Raw genomic sequence first — 15,526 nt, forward strand, 5'->3', positions numbered from 1 at the left:
ACAAAGTCTTTCAGCCAAGCAGGCGACAGGACATTTAGATGTTTGGCTTTCACAGAAACACAGTTGAATACATGAGCAGCATGGTGCCAGGAATCTCCCTCACACAAAGAAAGATTCAACTATTTGGTTGGAGTCAGGGTGGGTGTAACTATTGCTAAATATTCCTGACGTTTCGGTGAGTTTGCCCATGGGTCACTCACGGATGGGCAGTTTTCAAGGAGTGTTGTGTGTCAGCCCAAGGAACGTCATGTTCTTACAGGCATCTGTGTTCTGGTGAAAGGAGGAGTTCAAGCTGAGCAAATCGTTGTAGAATCCCCCACCAGCAGGCAGGCATGTGGGAGGGATCAGCAGAACGAGGCAGAACCCTGAATCGCACCCCCTCCAGTTCCCCCATTTAAAGCTCCCGCACTCTCTGTCCTGTTGACCAGAAAACAACAGTCTTTAGTTCTTCTCCTGGGTTCAGATAGCTTTTACAAGATCAAGCATTGAAGGAAGAAGGATTTGGGGCTGTGCTAACATGGCATCTCTGAAAACTGTGCTTTGTCTGGGAGTCTGTCTGTCTGCTTGGATCATCACTACTGCAGGTAAAACTACAGGATTACATAGATCGATAGATAGATAGAGAGAGAGAGAGAGAGAGAGGGGGGGGGGGGGAGATAGATAGATAGATAGATAGAGAGAGAGAGGGGGAGAGTTAGATAGATAGATAGATATAGAAAGAGAGAGAGAGAGAGGGGGGGAGAGATAGATAGATAGATAGATAGATAGAGAGAGAGAGAGAGAGGGGGAGAGTTAGATAGATAGATAGATATAGAAAGAGAGAGAGAGAGGGGGGGGAGATAGATAGATAGATAGATAGATAGATAGATAGATAGATAGATAGATAGATAGAAGTCGAAAGTTTATGTAACATGTCTCCAACATTCCCATTCACCTGCATTGTGTGGAGGTCAGATTTAAGTATCTGGTGCCATGGTAACCACTGGTCACCCCCACAAGTAGTTTATCCCAACAAATATGCTGATATGCCGTGTTCCAACATAATGCTGCTCATTTCACAGCCGAGCTTTACTGTTTGTGATAGAGAACGGACAGAGAGGAGTTCTACATCTGGGAAGATACCAATTATTATTATTGGTATTATGTTCTACTGCAGTAAAATGTTACAGGTACACTGCAGATAAAAAAAAAGAAACATGTTTGAGGATATACATATTCATATTGGAGAGAAAAAATGATGTTCAAAATATGGAAATGTTCATGTAGTAAGTCACGCCAATTGTGTAAAGCCACGATGTTCATGAGGTTGATAGAATAAGAACTTTGTAACTTTTGTAACGTTCTCCAGTTTTTCTGAAACCAGTTAATGGTCCATGAAGATATTTAGCGAATCATGACACAGTTTTGTTTAGACATGTGGAAACGTTAAAGCAACTAATGAACCAAACTAAATGTCCAACAACATTCTTTAGGCGTTGCAATAAATTAACAAATGGAATGTTACAAGAATGAGCTGGGCTTACAGTATCTCAAACTTGTTGCTGCAATGTAACAGTCTCAATTTGGGCTCATATTCAGTCTGACTTATAATTATTTTAAGATTATTTTTTTGGGCATTTTAGGCCTATATTTGACAGGACAGCCTAAGACAAGAAAGGGGAGAGAGAGGGTGGAACGACATGCAGCAAAGGGCCGCAGGTCAGAGTCAAACCCGGGCCTATAAGGTTGGCCTATACTATATATGGGCGCCCACTCTACCGACTGAGCTATCTGGGCGCCCTCTCTGTTTAAATCTTTAGTGCGTAACTTTTTTTGATATTAATGAACGTCCGTTACATTCAAGCCATTGCCAATTGAGTTGCTACAAAGCTAATTAAGACTATCAGCTCCACACAACTCTCTCTGGATTTCTCAGTATGGCTGTGTTCAGAAGATTGTGGCGTCCGGGGACTTTCCCGCACAGAAACTCGAGTGAAGATAATTACCTCTTCTGAAGAGTCCATCATGTTTTTTTAATCCTCCGTGTCCTCCTTGGCTACTAGCAACTGCATGGGGGGGGGGTGATTACGGAAGGCTTGTATCATGTGGACGCGCTGACAGTTTTGTTGTCATTACTTAGAATTCCTCATGGGGGCGACAGGAAACTACGCACTATAGCTTTAAGAGAAAGAAAAGGATGGGGAGGTGGAAGTTCAAAGTTTCCAAGTGATTTACAGTAACAAAGTTGATATGCGTTTTGGTTTGATACTAGATTGATAGATAGACAGATAAATAGATAGATAGATGGATAGATAGATAGATAGATAGATAGATAGATAGATACTAGGGCTGCCACCTCTTAGTCGATTAGTCGACTAATCGGTCGTTTTGGTCTTAGTCGACTAAGATTTCTTTAGTCGATTAGTCATTTTTTATGCTTATTCATGCTTAATTACTTATTTCAGGAAACTTCTGAGCACATTTATGGTAAACACAAGATTTAAAGTGGTGCTTTTGCAGGATTAATTGTGGAGAAACTCAGTTTTACAGATGGTTAATTAACTACATTTATATTGTGCTTTTCTAGTCTTAACCACCTCTCAAAGCGCACAGCTCTGTCAATTAAATCAACTAATCGATTAGTCGACAAAATCGTATAAGTGTTAGTCGACTAAGAATATCTTTAGTCGAGGACAGCCCTAATAGATAGATAGATAGACATATATATAGATCAATAGATAGATAGATAGATAGATAGATGGAAGGATGTTTTATTGATCCAGAGGGAAACTTAGGATGTCAAAATGTGTGTTACACTAACAAAACAAAAACAGTTAGGGGAAAAAATGTTAAGATCTTGGATGACTGGAAACTAATGTTGTGTTACATTTTATTCATAGATGAGGCTGCTACGTTCAAAGCAGAGAACTTACGCTGGTTTTCTCTGGACTTTAAAACCATCCTCAAGTGGACTACCAAACCATCTGGCCACAAATACACAGTAACCTACTCTAGGTGAGTCCAGCCGACAGTATTACTTTGGGAGGCAATTCAAAGTGGTTGAATTTTTTTTCTTCTATTTGTTAAAAGTAAAAGTAAGCTTACATTTTAGCCTTTTAAGCAAAAAACATGCACACGACATTGTGCATTGATTTTGTTTTCCATGTAGCTTTTTAGTTGCTTTATGTATCTGACAGCTTTTTCTGCTGGGAAAAGGTTGAGCCTGGATCAGATGATGTGCTGGACAACAAGAACAGCCTGTTCTCATGAACCATACGTTCAAAAAGCTACGAAAAGAAAAACATTGCAATTTGTATGATTTCCACGTTGTTGTTTTTTTCTGTGCGCACCACATTGACTGCTGCTGTATTAGAACGTGGCATTGAACTTCATTTAAATTTTTGCTAGGGCTGCCGATTAGAGTAATTCTTAAGTCGACTAACACTCATACGATTTTGTCGACTAATCGATTAGTTGATTGAATCGACAGATCTCTAAAACTGACTTTCTCCAAAAAGAATCATGCAAACCGCCACTTTAAACGTGCTGTAGGTAGGATTGCGAAGAGCCAGATCATTGGCAGAGGTCATTTTACACCAATGAGGACATATATTTACAATTGATTTGAGCTAATAAAATACTTAAAACACTACACAGTGTACCTTTAAACAATGGCAGTAATAAAAGTGTTTTTAAGATTCTGTCTTTTCATACGGCAAGGCCTTTTTATCCTAATGTGTGTAATGTGCTCCAGTTCTAAAGTGATCTCGCACCACTGTGTTCCTTTGTCTCCAGCCAGGACTCGACTTTTAATCTGTATTTTAAAAATGGTAAATGCCCGATCACTTGAGTGACATAAAGTGTCAGAATGTCAGCAGTCTGTGTTTTAAATGTCTTTTGGGCATTATTCTCCCTTTTGTCCTGTGCCTATCAGTAATGGCGGTGACTGGCTAGATTGTCCTGACTGCACCAAGATGTCAGACTCAGAATGTGAGCTGACCAACTACCTCAAACCCTATGACAGGTGGGAATCACACACCTCAGTCCCTTCATGCCTTCAATAATACTGTATCTCTATAATATTTCATTAGATATCTGGTAAGTTTAGTTACTCACTGTAACAAAACTACATATTCATTTGCATTTTCTAACACTTTAAATTATATTTTTAAATATTCCTACAGAAACTTATATTTCTCTGTTGGCAGCATTATTTCTACCTGTGACCTTACCCATCTCTATCTTTATTGGATTTATCATATGAAGTAACATACATTTTAATGAGCCTATTCAACTGTGAGTTTGTGACTTTTTGAAATAGGATATTAGAGCATAACCATATCAGGATCATCACACTCAGTTTGACAGGGTGGACCAGTGGAAATTGGGTTTTTATCTTCTACATGCAGAAACATTTTGCCTATATCTAAGTAGAACCTAAATACAGAAGAAACAATGAACTCAATTGACCTTTTATGAATAGAGCTGTATTATTGGTAAGGCAATTGTTTGTGCAGCTAAAAGAAACAAAACGCAAGTGATGTGGCATCCCTATTTGATACCCCACCTAAAAAGTCTCATGACTTATTTGAAGACAATCAAGTCCAAGGTTTGAAACATAAAACTGTGAACCACTTAAAGGCTCTACAAACATCAGCAAACAAAATCTATTACAATGTCCACTGTGATCATTCAGATCTAAAACTAAATTAACAAGCCATTAGCGTTAAACGACAGAAAAGGGATCACATTCCCAGGACGGACAGAAGTGCCATAGATGTCATGTGTAAAAATAGACCAACATGGTTAAATTACACTATGGACAATCGGGATGAAAAACATTTGGATGGATTGTAAATATATATGGATCTGGCCTGAGACACACAACTAGAAGCCGATAGAAGTCAAAGAGAGGATAGGCAGAATAAATTAGAGCTACTACATAGAGCTGTGATGAGAGAATGTAAATACATTGAATGGCTATTGCTGAAAAAATTATTTTAAACATGACAAAAATCTAGGGTTTAATTTAATCAAAATCTTAAGAATTATAACTTTGAAGATGACAATTTTTCATAGGTACCTTTAAAATGTAATAGTCTTACATTCCACTGTGATGTGTCCTAGTGATATTGTCTTTTTTTCAACTTGGAAAAATATATTGTTTTATTATCTGTTAGCCATTTGTTTTCCTCATGGCCGGATTCTAGCTCTTCCGTCTTCAGAAATCCTTTCTAGTTTCAGTTTCAGTAAACTGATTTTTAATTGTATTCCTGTCCTTCTCACATCTAATTGTAGGAATTTCCTGTCCTCTCCTTAAAGGAATACGCCACCGTTTGTTGAAATAGTTCTTATCACGGTCTACCCTGGCTGTAGATAGGTGGGCCAACGCATTTTTTGTCTCAGTGCAAGTAATTACGTTGTTTTTTTGTCTTTTGTTGGCTCACTTTTACTCACAACATGCTAAGCGGCAACATAGGATTCCATTCACTACGCTAAGCTAACTAGCGGTGGCGCTGCCGGTGTTGCACCGGACTACAACGATGCATGCACAAAAAATGCGTTGGCCCAGCTATCTACAGCTAGGGGAGACCGTGATAAGCCCGATTTCAACAAACGGTGGCGTATCCCTTTAACAGTCTTTTTTTTTTGTTACTTTTATATTACTCTTAGTATTTACTGTATTGCTTGAGAATTTTGGCCTCTTTTCAACACTTTTGTACATAATCCAAACACCATGCATGTTGAATGCTTATCACATATCTCAAACCCATTTTTCTGTTTCCCTGTTGGACAGTACCTACACTGTTAAAGTCCAAACAAATCCTTTGATTGAGCAGGAGGACGATGACCCGGATGAATTCCCTCACGCTAATTCCCTGCCCTTCAACCCTTATAGAGAGAGTAGGTATCACCTGCACACGCAACACACAGAACTCCACACACAACACACATTACAATTGTCGGTGAGACATAAGGTAACATGTACATGTCTTCAATTTCCAATACGGCCCTGAGAGAAAATATGTTGACAGTCGAGTGGCATTGTAATGGCACCAGGTTTCCCTTGTTTTCTTCTGCATTGATTTTGATCCTTTTTCTGTCAATGAGTGTGTCCATTAACTGTCCATTAGTACAGTGATGTTATTGGAGGGCAATAGTAAATTGGTGGAGTTCTCTTTTAAAGAAAGAGTGTACACAGGCCCGCAAATCAAAATCTATAGTATATCTAGTCTAATCTATAGTACACCCATGTGGCAACATTTTGCCTTCCCCGTGAGTTATGTAAACAAATCATGAACGGTAAAGTGTGTGGGCACCGATGGGATTTCATGGTGCGTTCAGGTACACCTTGTTAAGTCATGATGCATTCAGGTGCAAATAATGCATGTTTTTAAAATTAATTGTTAGTCAAGTAACTGTAATGGTATTATTAAGTACTCATATTGGTACTCGGTATGGGCAAATACCTAAATGTAATTACGTGTGCTTGTAGTTAGTCTGAAACTTTCAATCTGCATGACTAAACCTGACAGGTAGTCTCCTCATCAATGGTGATCTGTCCTCTCCTCAGGTAACATCAGTGCTGTGGTTTTCACTGTGGAGACTGTAAATCAGCGCAGCGTAAATGTCAGCATCACCGATCCTCTGACCAGCATCCATCGGCGTGGGGAGCAGCTCAGCATCAGAGATGTTTTCAAAAATGACCTCAAGTATAAGATCAGCTACTACAAGTCTGGTAGTACGGGCAAGGTACAGTATTCAGCTGCAAACACTGCTGACACTAATATGATATGAGGATGAAGTCCAACCAAGGTTGTTGAAAACAGTTGTAAAATACCTACAGTACTAGAATGATCACAGACTAAGTTCAATGTGTTGGATTTGTTTATGGCATTCATCACGAAACAAACAAAAAAATCAGTGAGTTAATTCAAATATATACACTATAATTTAAGTTGATTAAGACATTCAAGTTTTGATAAATCTGAGCTCTAAACCGGGTAAGCTAGAAAGATTGCTGAAAATATTCGGTGAATAAAGTAAGGTAGCCTATGAGTTGTGCAACGTGTTTAAATTTGAATGGTTTGAATTTGTCACTTCTGACCATTCCATGGAATGGACAACAACAAAAACGATATGGCGCTCTTATGTATACTTCGTCACCTATCTCTCTGTTTTGCTTCCTTCATACTTATTATGGCCACTAGAGGGCGCCGCCACTTTAAATGTAAACAGGAGTCTTAATTACTGCTTGAATAACAACTCAATAATTGCTGAATGTCTAAACGGTAAGTAAGATAAATCTTTAAGTGAGTGATTTTAATATCTTTTTCTTACCCGACAGAGAGAAAACATATCAGACTCCAGCACAATACAGTTGTCGGGGCTGGATGCAGGCCAGAGTTATTGCTTCATGGTGGCAGCTTTCATCCCCTCCAGACCCAAAGCCACCCAGCAGGGGGCCTGGAGCATACGGCAGTGTACACCTGGAGACGGAAACATCCTTCAAGGTGAACGCAATCTGCATACACTCCACTACACAGGGTAATGGATATAGTAGACACATTGCCAGACCTACCTCCACAGCGCTGCGGACGAAGGTCTGGCTAGTCCACACAGCATCCTGGGATTGGAGAAAAACATGCTCTGGTTTACTGGCATTTCTTTAAACCAATCGCAATTGTCTTAAGCACCGGACGCAATGACGGCGCCTCTGCAAAACAGCCTCGGGAATTAACTTGTTTTGGTGAAACGCGCTCGTTCATAAGTTGTTTTAATCGTGCAACAGAAAACTCAGATTGGACAGATAGTCTGGATTTACCCTGCAGAGATCTGAGGACCAGGTAACCATAGTCTTCAGAAATCCACCGGAGTTTAGAAAGCCAACACAAAGAAAGTGGAAGGTAACGGACATCCGGCCAATAAATAAAAGACATCTGGCGGATCTTCCGGAGCAATTACCTTAATGAATCGTCGTCGATATAGACTATGGACATGGAGGTCTAGACAGTAACATTAGCAGCACATTAGGGGCATAGCCAAGTCATGCTTGTTGCTTTTATAGATAATAAGGCGTCAGATTTATGTCATACGTATGTCGCAAATGTGATAAATTATAATATTCACACACACACACACACACACACACACAGGCAAATTATAGTATTTCACACACACACACACACACACACACACACACACACACACACACACACACACACACACACACACACACACACACACAAATATGAACTGCCAGCTATAAATATATCTATAGCAATATCACAAAAATGTTTTTAAGTTTTCAGTGTTTTGTTAGATTTCGATGTGGCATGGGATATTCGTGATAAAAACCATACAGGGACCTGCACATCGTAACGCTGCTGAGCCATTAGTGGTTAAAAACTATACTCTGTGAGTGAAACCGATCTGTCAGTCTAACTGTGCTTCTCATTGTCCCTGCAGAGTTGAGTCTTGGAACATGGGTCGGCATAGCCTTCATCCTGCTCACAGTCCTCATCACCATCGTCACGGTGACGGTCCTCTGCTGCAGATGCTGCCGACAGAGAAACACATATCAATCATCGGCACCTGTTTAGTGTGTGTCTGTGTGTGTGTGTGTCTGTGTGGTGGGTGTGTGTATCTGTGTGTGTCTGTCCGTGTGTGTGTGTGTGTGTGTGTGTGTGGGTGTCTTCCAAACACAGGGAGCTGGTCTCCCTTTTCTATCTCAGCTCTATTTCTAGGAAAACTTTTGTTAATATTGCTATGATCTCTTTTTTTTTTACAGTGTTGTAGTTAGCATATTTGTATTTCATATTTTAATTTACATTAAGGTGAACATAAACAAGGTTGCTTTGACAACGCAATAAATTATGCTTTTAAGGTTAAAGGTGCCCTGCCACACGTATTTCATTACTTTGTGGTAATGTCTGAAGTTCTACCATGGACTCTGTAACATTTTTTGTGGAAAAAATGCCTTTGGTTACCTTGTTTCAAGTCATTCTAGCGTGGTATAGAAAGCCTGCAGGAAGACTCAGCTCGATTTGTGCCAGTTCTCATTAATATTCAACGAGCTAAGCTGTTTGAATCTGATTGGCTAACACCTAGCCATGAGAGCCTGGCTGTCAGAATCCTTTACCCAGCCCAACTGGGTAAACTCAGGCAACATGAAATCAGACTGACCAGCTTTTTTGGCCTGATTTCTCTGCTTATTTCTTTTCAGTGGCTAGAGCTGACAGAGGAGGAGGCAGGTCATTTTCACATTCACAACATAACACAAACACATATGGACCTAACATATTTAAAAAAATACAAGGAAAAACGGTTTTGTATGGCAGGGCACCTTTAAGCACCACCTGTGCATTTCTTGCATTTATCCCATGCGTGTGAATGGCCTAGAGTATGTGAACCCACAACCACTAGTACATTGAGGAATCACGCAGAGGTTTGGTTTTAAATAATATCAAATGCAAACCACAGCAACAGTTCCAACTGGATAGATCGGTTAGATAGTATGAGTGCAGACTGCTACTGTAACATTCCCTTACAACTTTACTTCCAAATTTTACCTTATCTTCTTCTAACCTTTTAACCTTCTTCCTTTAACCTGTCTTGTCAATTATGTTGCTCCAACACTGTTTTCTTTAGTCATATATTTTTTTTATTTTTTTTATAATTTATCGGTCTTTCAATTTAACTTTCTTTTAAAGTTCTGTCAGGACCAAACAAATAACCACTAACAGTACAGTAAATGAAACTCTTTAATAGCAATGAGCCGCTGCCCTGGGAACTACAATAACAGCTACTTTTATCCTCATGGCTGGAACTCAATTCAGATTCTTTATTCTTTCATTTTTTGTTTCACAAGGGTGACTTTTGTTGATCAAAAGGATGGAAAAGCAATAAAGCATTACAAAAAAATGAAAATGTTCTTCAGATTCTGTTATTTTCTACATGATTAATAATCATATTGAACAGTGATATCCATCATGCTCTATTTTAACATTTAGTTTCAATAGCTATTAACAGCGTTCTGAAGTTTGAAGAGGCAGTGAGCCATGATACATTCTGAACATGTGCTGATCGGTCTGTTCTGTGTCTGGGCTTAAACAACCAATGGGAGGTGTTGCTCGTGGTGACAACTACCACCACGACTCCGCAGTTCAGAATGTTTTTATCCTATTTTGATCACTGTTTTAGTGTTATAACCCACAAACTCTACTCTCATCAGTGGTTTCTCACTCGGCAGCAAACAGCAGAGGGTTGGTGAACAGAATGGAGCGTTCAGCAGCTAAACTGCCAGATATTTTTCTCAGGTGTCGGTGGATATCAAACACAGCTCAGGGGAAATCACCTGAGACTGAACCCCCACACTGAGTCTCACTCCACCCAGTCTCCAGTACATCCTCCCGGAAAACAACCAACCAGACGACATCTCTTTTCAATCTCCCCCACCGTCCAAAACTATCCCTATGCTCTTCACATTCAATATAATCAAGCATTCATTAAATCTTTAAATTACATATTGTTGTGGCGTGGTCCTTGCTAGTGAAATGAATATTGGACTAGCGTTCATCAGGTGGACACAAACCACCCCGCGAATGAATAGCGTTGCAAATATGTTTGCAGTAGACACACATTGATATGTTGTTTCAGGGTGTTCCACTGCCCCCGAGTGGTCAAAGAAATTAGTTTGAAATTTTAGGTGTCGAGTTCCAAATCTATACTTTTGACATATATACTTTTAGTACATACTGCTGCTGCCCTTATAAAGTAAGTACTGTTGCATGCAGTATGCATAAAATCAGGACATAGTACTTCTCCATAACATTGCACCTTAAACTTTGACTTTTTTTGTGCTTATAAATGCTGCGCAAAGGATTGTGGGTCAGAATAGCCAGAAAAGCATGCTGGCTTGCATACTGCAAAATCTGACCGGATGCAGTAGGACATCCTGATATTTTTGGCATTCTGCATTTGACATACTGTGTACGGTGACATACTTTTTCTTTCATATTAAATAGTAGGGTAGTATGGGTATTGGAACATATGGACATTCTGACAATTTTCCTCTACAGACCTGATGTTGGTCTGAGAATGGAAGTTCATTCTCATTGACATTATCTGATAAATGGCCGAAGTGTAAACTCCAGTCCTGTTTCTGCATAGACATCATGCACATTACTTAATACGAATCAAAAACTAAAAAAATGAACTAAAAACTGCCTATATTCCCCTGAGACAGTGGTCTCTTAAAGACAAACCAGAACCCATGTTGGAATTTAAGATAACTTTTATTTTCTTCATTTTGCCAACACAGAACCTCACATTTAGACAGTAACACGTAAAACATCACACATAAATGTATTATCATAACCATGGCTTCACCAAGGCAAACCCAGAAGTTCTTTTGAATTGATATCATTTCACTCAACCAACCATGGCTTTCAAAGGGCATACATCATAGAAAACACACGCACACGCTGCAATGGCAATGAATGGATGAAAAGCTCCAGAAGCAACTTTATCTTCTCTCTCTTACCAATATTACTACTTTGACAATAATATTCTGATCATGTCTGTGTTTTGAACATGTAGGAGTTATAAGCAGCCTGTACATAAATAAATACAAAAATCGATCAATACAAAAATAAAGAAATAGGTCAGCAACAACAAATAATTCAACTGCCCTTTGTGTAAATAATAAAACAACCTGGCCATTTTTACAGTGTTACCGCATGAGATGATTATTGAGCTACATGTGCCATTTTGAAATTTGAGGAAACTGTTCTCACAAGTAAACTCCAGGTAGGAAAATTGGGAAATGTTCTTAAATACTTTGTACAGTTCTCTTAAGAACAAATCTAGCCATATGAGTGGTTCTTTTAATAACAATGTCAATCTGTAATTTTGCAATGAATTCACGTTATTTTGATCCGAAAACATGGGTGAAACAGGAAGATGAACGGAATGTGTCTGGTTTGCATGGATAATAACAAATTGGGTAGTTATGGTAACATGGGCAGTGGAGGGACCATCCACAGACACTTTATCCCAGATGAGCCAACGATTTAATGCATTGTGTGATTGAAAGATGGGTTCAGAAGTACTGGAAACAAACAAACATGGGATATTTGGTCATCGAAATGGACAGACGCTGTTAAAATAGTGAGTGAATACATTTGAAATTGAAGAATACAGCAGAAACGAGCGAAAACTCGAAAACATTTTCAGATGACAGAACCGTTTCTCTGTAAGGAGAGATACTTCCAGCTTTCACCACCTTATGGCTGTAATAATCAACATCATTACAGCCATAAGGTATTATGTACTCATTAGTATTGTGCACAAGAACAGTATTATTAAGACTTGTGTCAGAGGAACTTTTCTAAGCACTGCCAGCCTAACAAATTCCTCTTTATGGGTTTTCACACTTCCAGGACAAGCATATGAGACGAGAGGCTTATTGTAGCATACAAACTATTAAACATATTCAAACAACCCTTGGCACAGGCACTAAGGATAGCGATAAGGGTATCTATTACTGTTACAAACTAATTTCTTCTTCCTATGAAGCCAACACAATTTCAGATCTGTCTCACTGGCGCATCTCATACACGCCATGGATTGGTTATACGATGTATACATGAATTTGCATCGTCTTGATTGCACGTTTACAATGTGTCGAAAATCACAGAATGTTTGCGTTTACAGTATTCACAGTGTTGTCATGCAATCATGGCAAAGTAGTGAGGTGAGGTAGGCGTAAACTGAAACCTAATATTACCGTAAATGTTGCTTCAGAGCCTGCTAAGTCTGTTCCAGTGCAAAGGTAGACGGTCATCTGGGATACATATTCAGCATATGTGCATAGGACACACCAATATTCACATTGTTGACTTGATACAAGGATCATTCTGTATATGTATGTTTCATTGTATTTGCATGAATTGGATACATGGTATATTGAATGTACAGTGCTTTGCAGCTCAGAGGATAAAATGTATTGGTTACACAGTACTTGGGGAATTTCTTACAGCAAGCAGAAACAGAGCTTTATTGTTAGTTTTAGTTCATCCCCCCTGCACATTTACTGTTTTGGTTCACTCTCACAGCTCTCATAGCTTCAAACAGCAGACAGGCAGATAGAGACTGGCTGGGGAACATAGCGGAGCATTCAGGAGCTAAAGAGCCAGATATTTCCCTCAGGAGTTGGTGGAGACCAAACCAGAGTTAACGGAGAGTGAATATTGGACCAACATTCATCAGGTGGACACACAGATTAGACTCTAAATGAATGATAACTGTTGCTCTGTGTCTGCTGGATGTGTAAATAGGCAACGTTTAGCTAACAAGTTCACCATATCACCTTAAAAAGGTGATGTTCGGCTGCCCCTCAGTGGCAAACAGAAGCAAGAAGCCAAACACTTCTTTTAGGTTTAACAAGACAACTTCATGCAGTTTGATCCGACACCATTCAACCAGCAGAACTTCTCTCCTCACCCAGAGCCATACGTGGACAGATAGACTGGACATCGCAGTCTTCAGGGGCAGCCAACGCTGAGCCCATGGTGTTGGAGCAGTATCTGTGTCTTTGGTTTGATGAGGGTAAACATGTTGGAAGTGATGGACTATCACACCTTCCTTTAAGCACCTGCCTGTAAGAATCTTGGATAAGCTTTTGGTCCATTTTGTCTTGGCAAACAGCGCTGTAAACCAATGAAAATGCTGCCCGTACCAGATCCTGCCTGGTGACCGTTTCTTACTGTGTCCCAATTCCATACTTCATACTAACTCTAAGCTTTAGAGTATGTAGTGAGTTCACACAAAATTATTGTAAATATGCTTAGAAAAGGTGTCAGGATGCTTACTAAACCTGCTTGATTGTTGAGTGTGCTGTTGATGGAAACTATTGTCCCACGACGCAATGCACAACTCACAACTGAAACAGGCCAGTAGTGTAACGGCTCCGAAACACCCCAGAAAACCAAACAAAGTGTGGAAACTGTGTCCATTTGTTTGTACAGTTTCTTGACAGTGGCATTCCTGTAAGTGAATGCTGAGTTAAATTTATTTAATGAGTTCCAACCATAGACTGTTAATATTAATTCCAGCAGAGGGAGACACGTGCGGTTGCAAAAGGAGTTCAGTTTATGTAGAAATCTATGAGAGAGTGACCCCCTTCTCACTTGATCTATTACCTCAGTAAACATCTTCATAATGAGTTTATGGTCTCAATCGCTAGTTTTAAGTCTTCTGCAACACAGAATGATGTTCATTTTATGAATTATGGGGATTATAAAATTGGCGATAAAGAAGGGGGTGTTTTAGGGCGTGGCTATGACGTGATTGCCAATGAAAGTGTGTAACGTAGAGTAAGCAGCTCCTCCCTCACTCCCGTTCTCTTAATACATCCATGCTCACTCCTCCCTCTCGTCTAAAAACGGCTGCGCCCGTAACGGCAAACTCAACGACGGATAGCAGATCTCCACAAACCAATGGGTGACATCACATATGCACTGTCCATTAATATACAGTCTATGGTTCCAAGTGCAAAAACAGTAACCTATGACAATTAGTATAGTACTATAGTGCAATTGATACTGGATCTTTTAGGCCGGTTATGAAATTCACTGATGTTTAGACCATACATTTTTTTTTTTTTATATAAATGCACAATGTAAAAGAACATATTTGATAAGGATCACATATGTAATGAGCGGGACATTTTACAATGTAAAAATAAAGTTGTCAGTGCTCTCTGGTGGACACACTATTCCTTACGATCTAAAACAATATCTGTGGCATTTCTGTCTTTTTTGATACTAATCGGCTGCTGTATTTGCCGATACCTTTGTTATTTTTGGAGAAAAAGATAAACCAGCTCTAGTTACCTCTAAATCTACATGAGCTTTGGTGTGTCACGCTAAACAAAATGGGAAAAACATATTACATGATAAAAACAGAGAAATTTGGTGGTTTCTAATGTTTTGAGAGTTATTTTGATGGGACTATTTTGACCCACATTGCAGCATGAAATAGTTTTTCACATCCGTAAATTAGTGAAGAAAAATGCAGACCGAGAAGACACCAGTGGCAGCTCAGAAAACAGATTTGTCCATTTTCCAATCATTTTTGCATTTTTTTGCTTGCTGTTTTTTTGTCCTTATTTGAAATTGGCAGTATTGAAGTCTTTCAAAGTCACAGTTTCACATCACTCTGCACATACTTTCACACCTATTCTTTTTTTTGTTAGTACCAACAGTTAAGAAAATCTCTGTCTTGTATATTAACTGTCAAAATGCACCTGTCAACCCGGCAGTGGCCTAGGGGGTTAAGGAAGCGAGCTTGGGACCAGTGGTTCAATCCCCAGTCTGGCAGAATAAAATCTGGTTGGGAAAGTGAAAGTGTCCCTTCCTCACTGCCACCACTGAGGTGCCCTTGAGCAAGGCCCCTTAAGGCCCAGATCAGACTGTGGTTTGTACTGGGCAGCTTCCAGGTATGAATGTGTAACTGTGTGAATGTGACAGGTTGTTGTTGCAAA

At 39.5% G+C, this 15,526-nt stretch overlaps 1 protein-coding gene across 1 annotated transcript; it reads left to right on the forward strand.

The window, feature by feature from the left end:
• Positions 1-345: 345 nt before the first annotated feature.
• LOC114565928 (tissue factor) lies at positions 346-8,815 on the forward strand. Its single transcript, XM_028594275.1, has 7 exons — positions 346-584; positions 2,880-2,994; positions 3,914-4,003; positions 5,777-5,883; positions 6,554-6,732; positions 7,328-7,493; positions 8,449-8,815. Exons 1-7 carry the CDS (start codon positions 518-520, stop codon positions 8,580-8,582), a joined length of 858 nt encoding a protein of 285 aa, XP_028450076.1. The 5' UTR covers positions 346-517; the 3' UTR covers positions 8,583-8,815.
• The last annotated feature ends 6,711 nt before the right edge of the window (positions 8,816-15,526 follow it).

The sequence above is a fragment of the Perca flavescens genome, chromosome 12 (genome assembly GCF_004354835.1).
Source record: "Perca flavescens isolate YP-PL-M2 chromosome 12, PFLA_1.0, whole genome shotgun sequence".
NCBI classification, from domain to species: Eukaryota; Metazoa; Chordata; class Actinopteri; order Perciformes; family Percidae; genus Perca; species Perca flavescens.

Coding starts and splice junctions, on each gene's coding strand:
- LOC114565928 (XM_028594275.1), top strand. CDS start 518: ATGGCATCTCTGAAAACTGTGCTTTGTCTGGGAGTCTGTCTGTCTGCT. Junction 4,004..5,776: donor TACCTCAAACCCTATGACAG/GTGGGAATCACA, acceptor CCTGTTGGACAG/TACCTACACTGTTAAAGTCC. Junction 5,884..6,553: donor CTTCAACCCTTATAGAGAGA/GTAGGTATCACC, acceptor TCCTCTCCTCAG/GTAACATCAGTGCTGTGGTT.